This window comes from Epinephelus moara, chromosome 2 (genome assembly GCF_006386435.1).
Source record: "Epinephelus moara isolate mb chromosome 2, YSFRI_EMoa_1.0, whole genome shotgun sequence".
NCBI lineage: Eukaryota > Metazoa > Chordata > Actinopteri > Perciformes > Serranidae > Epinephelus > Epinephelus moara.
Genome location: NC_065507.1, coordinates 8,151,173 through 8,170,683, shown reverse-complemented (window position 1 = coordinate 8,170,683; position 19,511 = coordinate 8,151,173). Strand labels below are relative to the sequence as shown.

General features: G+C 45.0%; 1 protein-coding gene across 1 annotated transcript; it reads right to left on the bottom strand.

Moving 5' to 3' along the window:
* Nucleotides 1–110: 110 nt before the first annotated feature.
* LOC126383122 (centrosomal protein of 164 kDa-like) lies at nucleotides 111–17,870 on the bottom strand. Its single transcript, XM_050033566.1, has 27 exons — nucleotides 17,733–17,870; nucleotides 17,158–17,241; nucleotides 16,702–16,813; nucleotides 15,280–15,511; nucleotides 14,842–15,000; nucleotides 14,623–14,751; nucleotides 14,427–14,507; nucleotides 14,218–14,331; nucleotides 10,923–10,976; nucleotides 10,712–10,836; nucleotides 9,130–9,726; nucleotides 8,904–9,035; nucleotides 8,270–8,465; nucleotides 7,359–7,433; nucleotides 7,077–7,199; nucleotides 6,785–6,928; nucleotides 6,510–6,593; nucleotides 6,356–6,424; nucleotides 6,002–6,261; nucleotides 5,672–5,857; nucleotides 4,571–4,751; nucleotides 4,357–4,464; nucleotides 4,009–4,111; nucleotides 3,280–3,681; nucleotides 3,109–3,172; nucleotides 2,903–3,022; nucleotides 111–1,064 (listed from the first exon to the last, which is right to left on the bottom strand). Exons 2-27 carry the CDS (start codon nucleotides 17,234–17,236, stop codon nucleotides 968–970), a joined length of 4,026 nt encoding a protein of 1,341 aa, XP_049889523.1. The 5' UTR covers nucleotides 17,237–17,241; nucleotides 17,733–17,870; the 3' UTR covers nucleotides 111–967.
* Between the last annotated feature and the right edge of the window lie 1,641 nt (nucleotides 17,871–19,511).

Genomic DNA, 19,511 nt, shown 5'->3' with positions numbered 1-19,511 from the left:
ATAAAACAGTATGATAATCAGGGTGTGTACCTGACTGTATGCACATGCACTTGCTCAAACAATGGACCACACACACCAGCGCCGGCATATAACAGGATCAGCACACAAGATAAAATATAAAATTATATTTATTAAAATATGTTATAGAAAAATACAGTATTTATTTACACAAATATATATGTATGCACAAAATACATTTGTGTCTCTGCCTGCATGTGTTGAGGTTTACACTAATCAACGGCTCACTGTCACTGCTGTGGAATATGGAAAATAAAAGTGGATTAGGTTCAGTTCTGACAGGCTTACACAACAAAAACTAAGAAAATTATTTAAAAATTGTTCACACACAAGTCACTTAGAAAAGCAGAGTCATAAATACAAAAGTTGTGAAATGAACTTTGACCTCTGTGCACCTGCAAAGCACAACTTTTTTTAAGTGTTACGTCCTGGCTGCAGCAGCAAACGGGTTCACAACACGAAGATGAGTCGGATGGTGTCTGGGATGTTTTCAGTAAAGCAAGTACAGGAAGTGAAATAAATAAATCTTCATCTTCGTCTCTAATTGTCTTGAACTTCCCATCTGACATTAAAATAAATGTAACCATTTAAAACATACGGCCTTGGCCCAAGTGTAAACGTGACACAAGTGCTTTCAAAGAAGTCTGGTGTTGCTCACAGCTGTATCTCACGTTGGAGGATAAAAGTCCCTCTGTGACATGTTTGCTCCCTGAATTTCCATGTCGTCTGCAGTCACCTCTTTCTCCAATCACAGCAGCGGAGGTCAGACTTTACCTGAAAGCCTTTGCACTGAAAGTCTGCGAAAAAGGAATGAGTCAAAGAGGGCACGGGGCGCTCACATGACGCCCCTGTGTGTAAACGTTGCAATGCTGACATGACACAGCCGTTAATGCTCCAAAGTCCTCAGTGACAGGCACAGGGCAGCAGGACTGGACTGCATGTCATGTCTTCAGTAATGGTAGACTCTGATCTGGTTGTTATCGTCCAGGCCCAGCTGGACCAGGCCGCTCTTTGTTGAAGGGGCCCGATAGCGGGTGAACAGAGGTCTGGAAGGCAGAGTTAAAGATGACAACGGGCACGACAACACTGTGTTCATAAAACACTCTGCTTTGGAGAACAGATGGCAAATATGCAGTGGTGGAAAGTAACTTAGTATAAGTATGTGTGGTACTTGCACATAGCCAAGGTGTGACCATTTCTAAATTAAAATGATGCTGGAGAATTGATTCATGCCTTTATTTCAAGCCCACTCGACTACTGTGACGCACTTTTTACTGGCCTCCCAAAAACACCACTGAGAGACTTCAGCTCATTCAAAACTCTGCAGCTTGGCTATGAACCAGAACCAAGAGGAGAGAGCACATCAGGCCAGTCTGAGCTGCTCTGCACTGACGTCCTGTCACATTTAGAATTGAGTTTAAGCTCCTCCTCCGTATATAAAGCCCTACATGGGCTGGGACCGAGCTATATCCCTAACTCCCTTATTAACTATTTGCCTCCACGAACACTGCGATCATGTGCTGCTGGTTTATTGGAGCCAGCAACAGCCGGAAGATCAGGGATGCAGCCTTTGTCAATTACGCCCCAAAGCTATGGAACACACTACCTGTAGACATCAGGGAAGCTAGCTGGCTAAATATTTTTAAAGAAAGAAAAAAGGTATCTGTTCACTTTAGCCTTTAACTAGCTCTGACTTCCTGATACAGATCTGTGAATGCCTGTAAACGTAAATAAATTGAACAAATAAACTATGATGTAATATTATGGATAAAGATAAGACTTCATTGATCCCTTGATGAATTTAGGAAGCTACCAGGCAACATATATAGTAAAAACAGCTATAGTAAAGGTCTAGTTTTCTGTGTTGGTCCTGTGTTCCTCCTGGGTGCACTCTGTGGTCATTCCTGCATTCATCCCTGTGTTATTCCTGTGCTCATCCCTGTTCATCTGGTTTTTCCCGGTTGGTTTTCAGTTCAATTTTTGTTCTGCTTTTGTTTGTACTTTGAGTTGCCTGCCTGTACTGGATGTTTTCAATCAGCTACATTAAAGCTCGCTTTCTGTTAGAAACTCAGACTGTCCGTTGGTCTGCATCTGGGTCCTCCTCTGAACTGCTCTGACACTTCTGAGAGACTCTGCCTCTCAAATGCTCCTTTTATACCTGGTCATGTCACTGACCTGTTGCCAATTAACCTAATTAGTTGCAAAATGCTCCTCCAGCTGTTTCTGATTAGCACCACTTAGTTGCCCCTGACCCAACTTTTTTGAGATGTGTTGCTGCCATCAAAATCAACATGAGCTACTAGTTTTCATGAAATGGTAAAATGTCTCCATTTCAACATCTGATATGTTGTGTAAGTGCTATTGTGAATAAAAGCTGGGTTTATGAGATTTGTAAATCATTGCATTCTGTTTTTATTTACATTTTAAACAGCGTCCCAACTTTTCTGGATTTGGGGTTGTGCTACTTTTACTCAAGTTTAAGATCTGAGTTTTTCCTCCACCGCTGCAGTAATGTGAAGTAGTAAAAGGTTATCAGACAAGTCAAAAATACATGAATAAACACTGTTAGTAAAACAACTGAAATGTAAGAGGGAGCTTTCTACTTTTCTAGCTAACTAGCAGCAGTCCTCTCAATTGCTCAACTGCTGTTAAACACACACAAACTCTGGCCCCGTCACAGCTCTGGGCATGCATGGACATGTCCATCTCATATAGGCATTTGGAAAAAGTGAAAATGTAGTGTAAGGCAAAAATGGGAAATATTGATTAAATGTGTGCTAATATAAGAAAGGAAACTGAGAGAGCAAAAAATAGCTTGTGATGGACTCAATACTGATATATATGTGTTGGTGTGTGTGTATGAGTTTGTGTGACAGAAGGATACATGCTGGTGTCTTTCTTGCGCATCTCCAGCCACCTCTTGTTGCCGTCAATCAGCCCCTGCAGCCTCTGGCCGTCTACCTCCGCTGACCTCTGCACAGACCGCATGCTACGACCATGTTCACTTAGATACACATGGACACACACACACAAGTATAAGACAAACATGATCTATAATAACAGCATGATTACAGATTTGTTGCAGGTTACCTAGCAGGAGTGTATGACGAGTATGCGGAGGTCGTCCCCATGGTGAGTGGGTCCATAGCGGCTCCTGGAGAACAAAACAACATGATTGAAACTGACACAACCTCCTTATAACAAGTCCCATTATTGGTGCTTCACTTAATCTAAAGCTAAATAAGGTGTCTGTTGGCATACTGGGGAATATCTGGCTAAATCTGCTGTTGATGAGGTCCTCAGACGGCCTCAGCCCACTGCTGATGGGGGTGCTGAAGAGAGGGGTGGCAGCGGAGGTGCCTTGGGTCGCCCAGTTCCAGGACGGCTCTGAGAGCCTGACTGGAGGAGGTGTGGCTGAGGAGCTGGGGCCCAGGGTGTGCATCTGTGGCAAGACTGAGGCAGAGGTGGAGGTGGCGGACATGGGAGCTGGAGATGAGTGAGGTTGAGACAGAGACAGAGGTGGAGGGAAGGCTGTATAAGGTGTGGCGCTCTGCCTCTGGGCCAGTGAACCCAATGCACTCAGCACGGTGTTGAGCTGGCCTGAGATCTGCTGCAGGGACTCTGCTAACTCCTGGACTTTGTCCGGGACTGTGGGGTGACCTCCTGACGAGAGAGTGAGGACGAAACAGAGTGAAAGAGAGGAACACACCCTCAGTGTGGCTGAAAAGATATATTAATCTGATAAAAGCATGACAAATATCAATGTAGTGGGGAAACACCAGAGGCAGGATAAAAACTCAGGATAGAAAACAATTTTAGATCTGTAAATAAATAGGTTAAAAATAAATAAAAAAAAAAAACAGATTAATAAAATATATACATCATAATGATAAATACAAATTTAAAAAAATAAATAATAAAATGTGCTTTTAAAAACATCAACACAGTGAATATGTCAGGACCTTTGATAAAACTCTGAAAATGTGTTACCTGTCCCGTCCGGTGGGTCCACAGTGCTGCTGAGGTCAGATTCAGTCACATCAAAGGTCACCTTTCTCTCTCCTCCCAGCCGAGACAGATCCTGATACAGCGGCTAAACAGAGAGAGCAAGAAAATGAAATGAAAGCCCAATGACAGAGGCAGAAAATATATATTTATTTTAAATGTTTAATTTTTGTTTATAGATTTGTCAAAGGAATTAATTTAGTCACCACCACCCTGAATTTCTCAGCTATGACTATAGGTGGTGGTTGACTTCATGAGGCCTTTGCACTGAAAAGAGAAGAAGTAGTGCTCAACCAAAGTGAAGTGTTACTTTGGTGATGTTTTGCCTCTGACCTCTTCAGCTATAGAGCTCTCTAGCTGCTGGAGTTGCTCCTCTTTCCTCCTCAGGAGAGTGTTTCCCCTCTGAACCGTCCGGTGCAGCTCCACCACATTTCTGGCCTCCTGACAGAACGAGAGAAAATAACCAGCACTTAACACCTGACTCAGATCCACCCCAGTCATCACACTAGTTATAATTCAGCGGGAGCTGGGTCATACTCCTCCCTACCTGTTGGAGGTTCCTAATCATCTCCTCAGTCACCCCTCCTTCCTGGTTGGGGTCCTGGGAGGAGCTGGTCTGGGCCGCCTGCAGAGCTGCCTGTCTCTGCATCAGCCGGCTGCTTTCTCTCTCCAGGAAGACTTTGGTTTTTTGGATGGATGCACCATGTGAGGAGATGTAGCGTCTGAACCTTGACACACAGAGGGGATGAGGGCTGAGGTTAAATACGCACTAGTGTCCAGCTCTCGTTGACTGTCTCCTAAATCCTGAATGTTCTGATCAACAGTGAACCAATAATTGTCATTATTCTTCTAGCCAGCCATGTTGGACCTGCCATCGACTGTCTGTAAACTAAAACGAATCCCAAGGCGTCCCCCAGGGTTCTGAGTTTGGTCCTCTCGTTTATTCTCTAAATGCTCCTCCTTGGGAACTGATCACTCCTGATTGGGTCACCTGGGTGAGGGGGTCTGAAGTTGAAAGACCCAAAACCCTTGATGACTCCAGGTACCTCACTGATGATGTGTCCAAGTGCATCAAGAGATGTACGTAACAACCAAACGTAGCACATGCAACATATAGACTGATGTCGCACTGCAGACTAATTAACAGACAGATTAAATAGATAAACCGATAAATCTATGTCTTAAGTATTGCTGGAGAACTTGTGAGTTAGTGAGTGGGGCGGAGCTGTGCAGACAGTGTGACACAGGTATGCATTATGTAACACAACGTGACCCTATATCGATATAAATGTGTTGTCTGAATTTATGTCTTGCCTGAAAATATATTGATATATCTTACATAGTCGTTATATCGCTCAGCCCTATATTACAGTATTATATTATAGTACTGGAGCAGTAGTTGTAGTATCATTCTGTCTGAGTGCCAAATACAGAATACTGGTTCATCAGCTCTCCATACAGGATTTATATTAGCTCTCAGTAACCATTACTCAAACACCGGTAAGAACTGACAACTCTGTGCTGCCCAGAGGCTGAAAACAGACCTATAGTTTATCTGTACCCTTCAAATATCCAGTAGCTAAAACTGTGATTAACAACCACACATTTACTCTCTGTTTTCTGTGTCTGTCTGTTTCTCTCTCCTTACTCTTCCATGCTGCTTTGGCTGTCAGGCACAGGGGAGAGTGGCGGGTCGTCCAGGTCTTCTACAAGTAGCGATGAGTCTCTCATGTCACTGGAGGGCGCAGTCGCCTCTGCTTTATCTGCCTTCTTTTTGTCCAGTTTAAATTCTGGTACGGGGCAGGCGCTCCCCCCTTCACCTTGTTCCAGCTCACTATTTGGACAAAATAAGATCATCATGCCTTTAAAAATGTGAACAACTTCTCACAGGAACATTGGAAATCACTGCATTCTGCTCGGTTAAATAACGCCATTGGCTGGAACTGAAGTAAAACCAAAGGATGCGTGGAAACTATACCTGACTCTTTGACTGAGACGGTCGCATCTCTCCTGCAGCAGCACCACCTTGCTCTCCAGTCGCTCCTTGCTCTCCTTGGCCCTCCTGCACTCTTCCCTGGCTTTGTCTCTCTCCTCCCTCAGCCTCTCCTCCGCTTCCTTGCCCTCACTCCTGTCCTGCCTGGCTCTCTGGAGAAGTTCCCTGGCTTGATGTTTCTCCTCTCTCATCCTCTCCAGCTCCTCCTTCAGCAGATCTCTCTCCTGGATCAGTCGGGGTAAGGCCTGGACACACACACAGGTGGGGATAAAGGGGGTTGTTAGATGGACAGGTTGGGTAGCATTATTTTTTTAATGAAGAAGAAGTGGGATGTCCTACCTCGATCTGTCTGTCCACTTCATCCTCTTCCTCCCCAAGCTTCTTCCTCCTTCTCTTCAGATCTGCTGCCTGCAAAGAGACAGAAGCCATCAGTCCACGTGGTTTAGACTAGTGCATCAGTGATTTATAGTACATACAGTATAGGATAGAATACCTTGTTCTGAAGCATGGCCTCCTGACTCTTTAGTTCTTTGGCTCTCAGCTCCATCTGATTTGCCAGATCCTCCAGTTCTGACTCCTTACAGACAAGATAAGACATATTTATTCTCTGGAAGACAGTGTCTGTTATTTCAGAAAATGACCATCATGGAGGGGAAGCTCCTGGACCAACTGGTGGTACTCCCCTTGATCCACCCTCTTTTAAGGGTCTCATGTAGTATAGCCCTGCACTGTTATGAAATGTGTGTGTATGTGTGTCTCTGGTCACACCTTGCGTGAGTGTGTCAGCTGTGTCTTTTGTATCTGCGTGTTGAGCTGCAAGCGGAGTTTCTCCAGTTGGACAGCATGTGAGGCCTGGAGATGCTCTCTGTCCTCCTGCAGAGAAGAAAGCAAGCGCGCCCTCTGGTCAGTCTCCTGGAACACACACACACAACATTTTATTATTGCCATACAAAACAGAAAATAAAAAACAACATATTCTTCTGTTCTCACTGATGCAAGTACAGAACGAGGGTATGCAGCAGGTAAGTGTAAAATTTAAACACCAGCTAAACACACTGACCTCATCCAGGTATTTCTCTCTGATGCTGTTCATCTCTCTCCTGTGGTCCTCCCTCAGCTGCTCCAGCTTCCTCTCATGATCACGCTGCACTTCCTCCCGCACTTCTTGAAGAACATCAGCCAGCTGAAAGGTGACACAGCGAAAGTCAGTTTACAGTACAACAAGTTACATTCCAGTGAAAAAACGAATTAAAAGAAATACACATAATGATGACGTAATAGTTATCTACAGAACGTGTGCGTGTGTGTGTGTGTGTGTNTGGGTGTGTGTGTGTCCTCTAACCTCTCGGTGGTACTCTGCTAGTTGCTGTTCAGGTCGTGGGCTCATGGGGTCCCTCCTCCTCTCTGTAAATTTAACCTTTGTACAGACAAAGCAGTGCAAACACTCAAGTCCAATGCCACCATGTACCACAGAAACAGAGCAAACACAAACTTCTGGTTCTTGCGCTTCTCAGTTGTATCTTTAATTATCACATTAACAGTCGAAATATTCAGAGTTTATATCCTGTTTATGTCTTTCCGTAAGTGCTTTACTTCCAAAATAAAACACTTGATAGCACCATCATAAGAATTCTTGTCCTTGCTGCGTGTTGTCAAGAACTGACAGGAAATAACCAAAAACTGAGCTGTACTGAAGAGAGTAACAGGAACACGAGTCAATAAAACTTGTGTAAAATGACATGTAGCGACCTGCCAAGTTGGCTTCAGGCTATGTTTTACATATGAAAACTGGGATCCAAGCCAATGTGCCAACCTGCTCACACCACGTGGGTCAAGAACCCCATGAGTCATTTGTTTTTCACTCTGGTTTACTTACTAGCAGTGACACTATTTGAAGTTTGATTTTTTTAAACAAATGTTTGTCAAGCTGTTTGTTTATCTTTGTTATTCCTGGAAGTTGTGTTAAGCTTCAGTTTGTTCAGAGATATCACTCATTAATCAAGCAGAGAAGCGTTCACAAGGCGGTCAAGCCAAGTGCAGTTGCAAAAAGGTTGCGACCAGGTGCCAGATCTAAAGCAGCGAGCATCCATGAGACACAGCGCCCGAAAAACACAAATATAGCAAGCCGAAACAGCAAACAAGAGTAAATCTGAAGCTGGCTTTTACTTCCACTCCTTCAAACACTGACTAAATAAAACTGAAATAAAACGAGCCGGACACAAGCAGCATCCATCCAGCATCATCTTCAGTCACCTCATGTCTCAGGGAGTTCAGCTTCTCCTCCCTCTCCTCCTGGAGTCTCCTCTTCTCCGCCTGCATCTCTTCTTCTGACTCCGCCTTCAGACGTTCACTGTCCTGCCTCTTCTGGGCCTCCAGTCTGTCGCGCTCCGCTTCTCGCTCTTTCTCTAGAGTGACACGTAACTCCTTCAGCGTGACCTCGCTCTCCTCCCTGAGCACAGGACACACACACATCAAGGTTACTTTGGGGGTTTGGAAGGGCAGATAGGTGTGCTCTCTCTGCCTTAAGGCTTTCCGTGTTGGCGCATGGAAGGGCAGGAAGGTTTGGAGGTAGGAAAAGGCAGAGGCCCCAGAACAAAGCCATATCGCCAAATATAATACTGCAAATGGAAATAGTTTTCTTTGACTAAAGTGTTCCTGACTGAATTAGCTACTTTACTTAGCCACAGTCGCTAGAAACAAAGGAATACTTTGCAGGTCGGCTGAGCTGTTACCTACAGTCTTTGCAAAGCTCTTTGTAGATTTCAATCACCCATCTGATCAGACTTTACGAACAAGATCTTAATATTTAAAGTGTGTACTGCAGATTCACTTTGAGAACTACTGCTCTGGTGCACATTTGTTTAATGTGTTTGTGTGTGCGTCTGACCTGAGTTTGTGCTGCTGCCTCTCCCTCTCCTCCTGAGCAGACTCTCTGAGCTCCTCCAGCATCCTATCAGACTCCTCATTCAGCCTGGCCTCCTCCTCTCTCCTCTTAGACAGCAGGCGCTGTCTCAGAGCCCTGGGGAGAAGCGCATACATGTGCATTTGTTTTAGTCAAATGTATGTGTACTTAAGCAGTAAAATGTTGGTGTTATACTCTCCTCCTCGCCTACCTCAGTCTTTCCTCACTTTCCTCCTTCAGCTTCCTCTCCTCCTCCTCCTCTTCCCTCCTCAGCTCCTCCTGGAGGAGATGCATTCTCTTCTCCTTCTCCTTCATCATATGCTCCCTCTCCTCCTCCACCTCTCTATCAGCCTTCCTCCTCTCCCTCTTCCTCTCCTCCTCTTCCCTCCTCAGCTCCTCCTGGAGGAGACGCATTCTCTTCTCCTTCTCCATCATATGCTCCCTCTCCTCCTCCACCTCTCTATCAGCCTTCCTCCTCTCCCTCTCCTCCTCCTCCTCCTCTTCTTCCTTCTCTCTGTCTTTACTTATTCTCCAGCTTGTTTCATCGTCCAGGAGGCTCTCTTGGATTTTTGAGGGAGGTTCAGCGTCCTCAAGTTGGGTGTTGGAGGAACGGACCAGCCGACCTCTGGAGGTCTCAGGCCTTTGTAGACCCAGAGACGTGCCAAGGCTCTCAGTTTTTGGATGGAGCCCGATGTCTTGTTCTGAGTGGGAGAGGCTAAAGAGGGAGGGCGAAGGGCTGGACTGGTGGAGGACGAGTCGGTCAACTTTCGGAGTTGGAGGGTTGTCTTTGCCAGCAGCCTGTGAATGCCTGAAAAGGGAGAAAGCTGTTTTACTAATACAAAGTTCAAACTGAAAATATGCTGCACACAACTATCAGTGTTATTTCAATAATGGACACGAGTATATTTCCTGACTGTCTATGCCCTTGTTTTGACACAGGAGCTGCATGTTTCACCAATATTAATTTAATAGTGAGTCTTTTAGGGCCCTGACACACCAAGTCAATGGACGTTTGTCAATGTCGAGCCGTCAATGAGCATCTGTCACTCAAGGTTTTGTGGTGTTACCCACAACATTGGCACTAGTCAGCAATTCTTGGCTGCTTTTTGGTCAGTCCAGCTGTTTGAATCAGTGTCGGAGATGGCGGCACCCAAGAGTGCACGAGAGGAAAAATGGAAGTGAGGAAAGCAATTAACAGCTAAAGTCAAGAGGGACTGAGACTGAAACAAACATGTTATTTAGGTAAGATTTATTTTTTGTAATTGAGGTGTTTAGCAGAAACGTTTCTTAACTGTTTGTGTTTTTGTTCACTATTGTTTGTTCTAAGTAGCATCTTGAATCTGTCCACTCAGTCTTCCACTTTCCCTTTTTTTGAATGACAAATATAGACTGCCGCCACCTGCTGTTATGGAGAGTTACCTCCTCTCACGCAGGCGCAAAACTTATGTGCTAGTTGGCCGTTGGCTGAAGTCTTTGCGGTGTGCTCAGTGCAACTTTTCGGTTGAGATACAGGTGATGTGAGGTGACGCAACAGTCAGCGTCTGTCGCCTCTAGGTCTTGGTTGTGGATTTGGTGTGTCTGGGCCTTTACAAAGAAATGCTTGGTGCCTGACAATTTTCACAAGCAACAACTTCACAGCTGAAATCACTGTTAAAATAAAAACAGCCGAATTCGTCAGAGATGTTGGAAGAAGTTTGATCAACAAGGCCTCTAAAATTAACTTCCAATTCTTTATGAGACCTGATAAGAACACAATGCAGCTTAGTCTGAGCAATATGAAATCAGCTGCAAACCTCTTGGGAGCTTCTGCCTTCTTTGTTTTTGCCCCCTCTTCCTCTTTTGTTTCCTCTTTGTCGTCTCTCTCAAGTGGAGTGACAGTGCCGGACAGGTCGTTGATATCCAGAACCTTCTCCGACAGCTTAAGGACACAAAACCAGAACCATTACAAAACCAGTTGCAAATAAACAGTTCTACATGTGGTGTCACACTGCATTATCAGATTACCTTGACATCTATAGAGGATGAAGCTTCCTCTATGTTCTCACTGGCCTCAGACTCCTGCGATAACACACACACAAACACAGTCAACAACGAGGCAACAGTTCTGAATGAACACACGCAAACAAAATTGCAGAAGCCAAACTAAACATTGGGGCATGCTGTCCTTTCCAAAGAAACACACACAGCAAAAGGCAAACAGCACAGCGTGCATTCAAACATACACAAGGCTGGCAAATTGGCAGCCATACTGTAAAACCGGACAGTCAAGCAATCTGCAACTGAAGCAAGCAGACTCTGAAAAGTGGGGGAGGCGATGGCGGGAGATGAGAGAACTGTGTCTGGTCAAATGATGCTCAAAATTAACCGCCAACCTAATAGCAGATAGACTACTAAAAGCCTGTACTGTCGATGGGGAAAAGGGATGAGAACTTTCCAATCCAGTCCTCAGGGGCTCAAATGGATTCTCAAATTCCAGCGTGCCAGTGGCGACATTCAGACTGGGAGCCCCTAAGGAGTTGGATTCTGGGAGCTACATGCACCTGCTTGCAGTGATCAGGCATGATCAGGGCTGGGGTCGGGTAGTGAATGTCAGGGAGGGGGTGAGCACGCACAGAGGCAACACCGAGCCCTACCTCTGCAGGAAGGGGGTAATTATTTGTCACATCCTTCATCCTGCCAGCAAGAGTTTTTCTCTTTTGGTCAAGCGTTTTAAGGTCACTGGTGCTGAGCTCGGCTGGTCGGACTTGAGCCGTTCCAGTCTCAAAAACCTCGACGACTTCCTCCTCGCTCTCCGGTGCAGTTTGGGGCTTACAGGCATCTGATTCGTCATCTGCCTCCAGTCCCTCCCCCTCTGTTTCTCCTCCTTCGCTCTGTACACATCTCTCCAACACCTCCTCGTCACTCTCTGATTTCCTCTGGCTAAGGGAGCATCTCTCCAAAGCCTCATCATTCTCACCCTCCTCCTCCTGCTCCTCCTTCTCTTGCTCTCTTTTAATATTCATCTCCACCTCCTCTTCCTCACTCTCGTGCCCGTCATCGTCATCAACGCTTCCCTCAAGCTCATCCTTGTCTTTGTCATTTTTGTCCTCTTCCTCACTCCCTCCATCTTGATCACTTTTGAAGCATTTCTCTACAACTTCATCGCTACTTTCCTCCAAACTGTCTTTTTCTTCTTCCGCTATCACCTCTTCCTTCACTTCTTCTTTCTCCTCCGTTAAACTCTCCACTGCCTCATCACTCTCCACATTCTCGTCTTTCTCTTTGGTCTCACCGTGCTGGCTTTCAACACAACTTTCCTCATCACTGCCATTTTCCTTTCTTTCAATGCTCCCCTTCTTCACACTGCGTTCAATGTTTTCTGACACTCCACCTTCCCCTTCATCTATCTCCTCATCGCCGCCTTCGCAGCATTCCTCCTCTACCTCCTCCATCTCTACCTCTTCCTCTTCTTTGTTGCTTTCTATAGACCCCTTACTTCCTCCCGGCTCGTCGTCTACCTTGTCCCCCTCTTCTTTGCTTTTTCTCTCATCTGCTTCCTCATCCTGCGCCTCTCCATCTTCCAGCTCATTTCCTACCTCTTCTTTCTCATCCTTCCCTCCCTCCTCTGCCTCCCCTCCTCCTCCTTCATCCTCTCGCATCTCTCTCTGAGCATCCTCATCTTCCTCCCCCTCCTCCTCCTCCTCCTCTTTCACCATATCATTTAACTCCTCTGCCACCTCCTGTTCAGTACCAGCCCCCTCCTCATTGATGTTGTTTCTGCTGCCCGCCAGCGAGGACAGGTGGAGGTGGCGGCCCCTCAGGGAGTCCTTGGTGGAGGGTAAGAGGATGAACAGTCCATCCATCCCAAACAGAGGCACAAAGGAAGGCGTGCAGAGACACAAGGGAGAGAAAGGACGGAGGAGGGCATGTGAGGGAAGGAGGCAGAGGAAAAGATTGTGACCCCCGCTGAAAGACGGTGGGGCGGGTGATGATCTTGACACAACTGCATGCAAATCCGACGGACCGTGCATTTTGCAAGGACATAATTATTCATGTTAGACAACTAACGCACGAGAAATACATTAGGCAACAAAACATATGCATGCAATTACAGAGAAACATACACATTTTCAGGGTCTGGGTCTCTCAAACACTCAAACACAGGCGCACACACGGGAGCAGGTTTGTTTCATAAATGTCATTTCTTTGTTTCAGCGTTCCAGAAAAGCCATAATGTCAAAAAGAGATCACTGAATCTATCAAATCAGTCCCATTAAATCACTGGGACACTGTAATTTTGAAACAAAGAATAAATGCATTACCTACTTTAATAAGTAGATAATGTACAAAAACAGGACTTCTCAGATTCTAGAGGCGAGAGGCGGGGAGTATCGGTGTGGATAAATACACAAGTCAGAGGGAAATGGTGGTGTTCACTGTTTCGAGGGTGACGACACAAGCTCCTGATACATAGTTTCAGACAGCAAAGCAATAACAGTGACAGTAGGAAGACAGTAGGACAAAGAGAAAGACGCAGTGACAGCCATGGCCGTAGGACAGATCCCAGCAGCACAGCAGCTACACGGACACATTCCCAGGTCATGGTGCAAACGTGAGAGGTTTAAAGGTGAAAGAGGTCGCACGAGACAAAGAGAAGGAACAACAGATGGTTTAGAAACACAGTTACATGAGACAACAAGAGAAGTCCACTGTGGTACTGATGACTGGGAAACAAGGAGGCCTACCCCAAACTTAGACGTAGGTGCATATTACCATCTATATCCAACATTTTGCGTTCCACAACAATCCTGTTTTAATGTGTTATGTATGTGTCCATGTCATGTTGATCTTTCCTTAAAAAAATCATACAGCTTTAATTTGAAGGAGTACATTAACTGTAAGGAACAAAACATTTACTGTGAACAAGCCTCCTCATGTTTAGAGGAGACTCATGGGTGCCCATAGAACCCATTTTTATTCGAGTATCTTGAGGTGAGAGATCAAGGGACCCCTCTGGAAATTGCTATGCCAGTTGTTGCCTTGCCCAGATTTAGAGCGTTATTTAGCCCACTTCTCAACAAGCTATGCTGTTATGGTTGGTACAAATGGATGCCTTTGGTTGTATAGTTTCACAGGATACCACAACCTTCGTGCTATCTTAAAAAATTTGCTTGCCACAGCCTGCCTTAGGCTCTTACATGTATATTTTAGGTCCCTATGTGCCCCCTAAGAACACAGACATGGCAGAACAAGCAAGAAAGACACAAGCTGGGAGCCAGTGTGTGTGTGTGTGTGTGTGTGTGTGTGTGTATGTGTTTACCTGTTGGGATGGTGGTTCAGGGCTGTGGTCTGTTGGCCCTGTGGATAGAGCCAAGTCCTGCAACTCTGGCTCTGTCCTCTCCTCAGCTGGAGCTCCACCACTGGCCTCACTGTCCTGGAGCACACGCACAAAGCATTAACAAGAAAAAAACATATTCATACCTAAAAAGCACTTCTGGATTTAACATAGGATTAAATGACCCTGTGTACCTCATACTGTAGGCCTCCTCCAAGCGCATCCAAGTCCAGATGAAGATTTTTTAATAGTCGGTCTGAACCACGAGGACTTGGCTGAAAAAGGGACAATGTCTGGTTTAATAGGGACATAAAATATACACGTAAGAGCCTAAGGCAGCTAAACCAACTACTGTCATCATCTTGCACTGGTCTATAGGTTGTACTGCACCTCGTTTTCGGATATCTTCTCATCGTCATCGTCATCATCATCGTCATCTCCAAAGCCAGGCAGAGTGAGAGACACCCTCTCCTCCTGCCTGCTGCCCAGAACACTAGATGTTCCACTGCTCCGAGGGCCCTGACCAACAAAGAAATTAAACATAGTATACTGTCAAGAATAAACACAAAAGCATATCATATGGATCTTCATATAGCCCTCAGAGCTTACCCCAAGGGATGTCTTCAGGGGCTCCAGTCCCCCTGAGCTGCCGAGCGACCGCCGGAGAGCAGGCGCAGAACCAGGCAGCGGGCCAGGGGCATCCAGACCTCTCAGAGGAGCCAGGCTGCCCAGTGGGGATGGTAGGGGTCCCAGGGCTGAACTCAGCGCCTGTAGGGTAAACAAACACAGCGGGAGAAGTGAGCACGTAGACCAAACATCAGAAACACTTAAATAATTCATTACATTGAGAATCCCCACTGAGAGATCTCAACATCAAGTTATTACCTGATTCTTATTTAATGATGATAATGATTTAATAATATGTTTGCCAGTGTTTTGCACAGTGTGCACGTCATTACAGAAAAATGAGCAAAACCATTACAGTCTAAAAGTCTCTGCTAATGACAGTTTCAACAGAGCGCAGCTTTTAACACAACAACCACTCACCCCAGGAGTCTTGAGTGGCTCCTTCTTCTTTTTCTCTTTCTTCTCCTTCTTTTCTTTCTTCTTCTTCTTGTCCTTGTCCTTCTTCGCCCCTGTGCCTCCTGCAGCGGCAGTGACCTGGGCGCGCTCACGCTCCTGTGTCACCAGGCGGCGGTAGTGCTCATCGCAGGGGTGATCCCAGGTGGACTGGCCCGAGGAGAAGTTGAAATAGTAGATGTCCCCCGTTACATCCTGGCTGTGGGGGAGGAGGGGGGAGAGGAGGGGGGTCACTTCGGCACCTCCAGAGGGGCCCAGGAAGGGGAAGGAGAGATGATGGGTGGATGGGTAGGTGAACGGAGAGATGTCACCCGAGGTTGTGTTGTCACCTAAAACTGAACGTTGCGCCTCATGACCTAAATAATTCTATATAACCCCTGTCTCAAAGGTTTGTTGGGCCATAAAGGATTAACGCTTCTTACTTTTACTTTATAATCATTAATTTACAACCTGCAAACACATTTTGTTATAAGTTCCATTTCCTCAACGTATCACATCGAAGCTAAACATATACAAAACCTATATCTGACTAATTATTCCTTCATTTTACCAGCCTCTCAGTGGAGCACACAGAGGAGAAATGGTGGACAGGTATTTCATTTGCTGAAGCAAGAGCCTCAGAAGTGGCTAAAATTAGAGAGAAAAAAGGCTTCGTCTTCAAACTATATCTAAAATTGTTAACATCTAACATCTGCCTGGCTGTTTAAGTATTGTGTTCTCGTGTAAGAGGCATCATTTACTTTATTATTTCACCGCAGCTGACACTATGATGGAGCAAGAGAGGTTTGCCACACACGTTCAGGTGTCAGAAACAAACCCCCGCCCTTGATTAGTTCATCTGACAAAAACACCATTACATCACTGTCAGACACATTCCGATAAGCTGAACTTGCTGCTGGGATTGCTTGAACATCTGGTGCCTCACTAAGGATCCCCGAGACTGTTCTCAACAACTTTCAGCTATATCAAGAGAAACAGAAACTGTAACACCACAGCCTCCACACCAAGTATGATTTGATAAAACATCTACAAACCAGTAAATACTCTTCAGATTCAAATGATCTCTGTCTGTGTATTTTTATAATTTTATAGTGTTTTTAACATGTACATATCATCACTGTCAAATATATATCTGTAAAATCATTGCATATTGATTCCAGCACCCTTTGCACTCTGCATCATTGCCTTATTGTTTACTAATATACATATATGTAATTAAAGGTTTACCTTTGCTTCGCTTTGCTGTCCTTGTTTTAACGGTATGCCTATTTCTGTGTAAGTATGTACATTGAGAGCAATGGAAACCAGAGTCAAATTACTCGCACGCTGTTTTCTGTGGGTGGCCATGATACCGGGGCGCCACTCTCCTGCCTGTCCTCCCTTGCTTACCAAGGCTTCCACTCGGGAGGCAGAGGGGCAACGATGCCTTCCCTGGCCAGCCACAGGAGCTCCGGCTCGTGGTCGGGATCAATGCCAATCTCTCTTGCGTACTCTTGGATCTCTGATAGGTAGAGAGAGTGAGACGAGGTGAATGTGTTAGTCATTAAAGCAAAATGAGCCCTCCTCCCAAACAAAACATAACATGATAGAATGATGTAAGTGTTGGGGATGGGCTCTATAAATTGATATTTTAATATCGTGTAGATAAAAAGACACTGCAGGATCCACCACTATCTGTCATCGGTTACCAACATGTCAGTGTAAACCAGTCAAGCTAAGGAGTTGCCACCTGCCACCAGTGAGGTGCTAGTAAATGCTATCTATAGTACAAATAATCTAGGCACAAATAGCCAGGCATTTCCTTAGCAGCAGCCATTCCCGGATTATCACCCCTCCACTGTTTACCTTGTTCAGAGGGTATATAGGTTTCATCATAGTCCTCCTCAAGGATCAGCTGGTCTCCTATGAGAGCAGCTGCAGTCATGGTTACTGCAGAGAAATGCAAAACAGGGTACATGCAATTACGAAGGGAGATATACTGTGTAATACACAGCAGCAGACATCCACATAAGATTACCATGTTGTGCAAAAGACGTCCTGTTTTCGCAAAGAAAACTCAGTCTCTTTACATGACTGTTATTCTCAGCTAATAAGATTAGCACTAACTTCTTGAACCTCGCTAGACTGTTTTACAAAGAAAAAGGCTATTTATAATTAAGGTTATGATAAAGTTGGGATGAGCAGTTAGGCCATATTAACATGTCGATAAACAAACTAATACAAATCGGCAAGGAATCATTTTAAAGACAGGAATATGTGATACAGCAGAGAAAGGGAATGAAAGCGCTAAGCTAATTAAGCTAGCATCTCAGCTAAGTTCATATGCTAGCTAGCTGGGCGCAAACTAGCTACCGTTAACTTGACGTTAGCTAAACTTGCTAAGTAGTTGGAGAACAGCTTATTCGTTGTACGTGATTTACCTTCCGAACTTTTAATCGTTTTCTCATTAGCCTCTGTGGTGATACCGATTAGTTGTCAGTTGTTAAACACAGACATTTTGTGCGAAGAGGGGAGGAAGATGAGAAAGTTACAGCATCTCCAAGGACGCTTCACCCGTTTCCTGTTGACGATGGAGACGTGGCTCTGATTGGCTGAGCCGCATGAGGCGTTCACGAGTCCTCGTAAGTTCTGCATTCATTAACATGGACAGTGCACTTGCATCACTAGTCTTTCTGTAGTGGAATTAAACATAACTTGAAACCACCAGTGTGAAACAACACATACATATTCCACAGTGGGAAACATGTATATAAAGGAATGGTGTTCCAGTGGGATTTGGGCTTTTGATTATTTTATGGATGAGAACAGAAATGTGTTACAGCCACAGCATGAGGAGTTTTGCGGGAAATTCCAACTCCAGTGTCCAGTGTACTGCTAAAAACTATAATAGACCGATAAAATACAATTCAATTTCAGTTTTAAATCAACTTTATTTATAAAGCCATCCACATTATACTTAGTGGTGTGTCTGTGTCACTCTGCAGTTACACCTCCAAAACAGTGGTAGGCGACTGAGGTTTCTGTGAAGTGCTGTCAAGTTTAGTTAAACACACATTAAACATGGCTTAATAGAGACAATTCCAAACACAAGTACACAAATCAGCTTCACTATAACTCGCAGCATTCACTGACATTTTCCCCACAAATACAACATGCTATTATTAGTAGCACAACCCTATGGCATTTTACATTGTATAAATTAGCCTAGCAGCTAGCATTGATTTCCTCTGCTCATATGAAGCCAGGGACAACAGCAACATTTAACCAAAGTATCGGTACATAATTTGGCTCCATTACAACTCACAAATTTCAACAACAAAACAACTGTCATACTTAACACGTTTTCCAAACAAATATAACATGCTAATGTTATTGGCACAAGCCTATGGCCTTTTACATTGAATAAATTAGCCTAGCGACGAGTGGATATGAAGCCAGGTTAAATGCCAAAGATGAATCACACACAAGACTTAAAATGCTATTTTGTGGAGGCTTTATTGTCTTCACAATTTATTGTTTCTGATCTGTGAAATAAAAGTAAATCAAAGCTTTGTTTCCACTGAGGGAAATGGTTTCAGCTTAAAAAAAATAGACAGGCAGTGTCCAGCTCAGGCTTTGAGCAGAGCTTTTACAGCCTTGAGGAAGAAGCTGTTTTTAAGTCTTTCTGTCCGTGCCCTCATGACCCTGAGCCTGCCAGAGGGGAGGGTGTCAAAAAGACATTGTCCAGGGTGTGTGCAGTCAGACCTGATCTTTTCAGCTCTGTTTCTCAGCTGGGCAGAGTGGATTTGTTGCAATGATGGAAGAGGGAGCACCAATGACCTTCGATGCAGTTTTGATGATCCGCTGCAAGTCCTTCCTTTCACACCATGCATCCATAGCTCAGGACACTTTCTATAGTGCACTGGTGAGGAGTTTCTGTGGAAGCCCAGTTTTTCTGAGGGACCGCAGGAAGAAGAGTCTCTGCTGGGCCTTCTTCACCACTTCTGGTGTTCACTCCCTATGTCAGGTCCCCTGAGCGATGGTACTTGCAGCTTATACCCTCTCCTGTCTGCAAGTGACACAGGGTCCTTTCTTCACATGTACTGGAATCACCCTGGGGTAGTATGTTTTTGGAAAATGGTATCTGCAACCTTAACTGATCTACTTAATGTTAAAGTGCCATGTTGTCCAAAGCTGCTCCTGTTGAATGATACCTCCTC

Bases quoted from the DNA above. Each gene is read 5' to 3' on its own strand.
- LOC126383122 (XM_050033566.1), bottom strand. From the start codon at position 17,236: ATGACTGCAGCTGCTCTCATAGGAGACCAGCTGATCCTTGAGGAGGAC. The intron at 15,512-16,701 runs GTAAGCAAGGGA...CCTCCCCCACAG, and splicing joins CCTCCCGAGTGGAAGCCTTG to CCAGGATGTAACGGGGGACA. The intron at 14,752-14,841 runs GTAAGCTCTGAG...TTTGTTGGTCAG, and splicing joins CCCTGAAGACATCCCTTGGG to GGCCCTCGGAGCAGTGGAAC.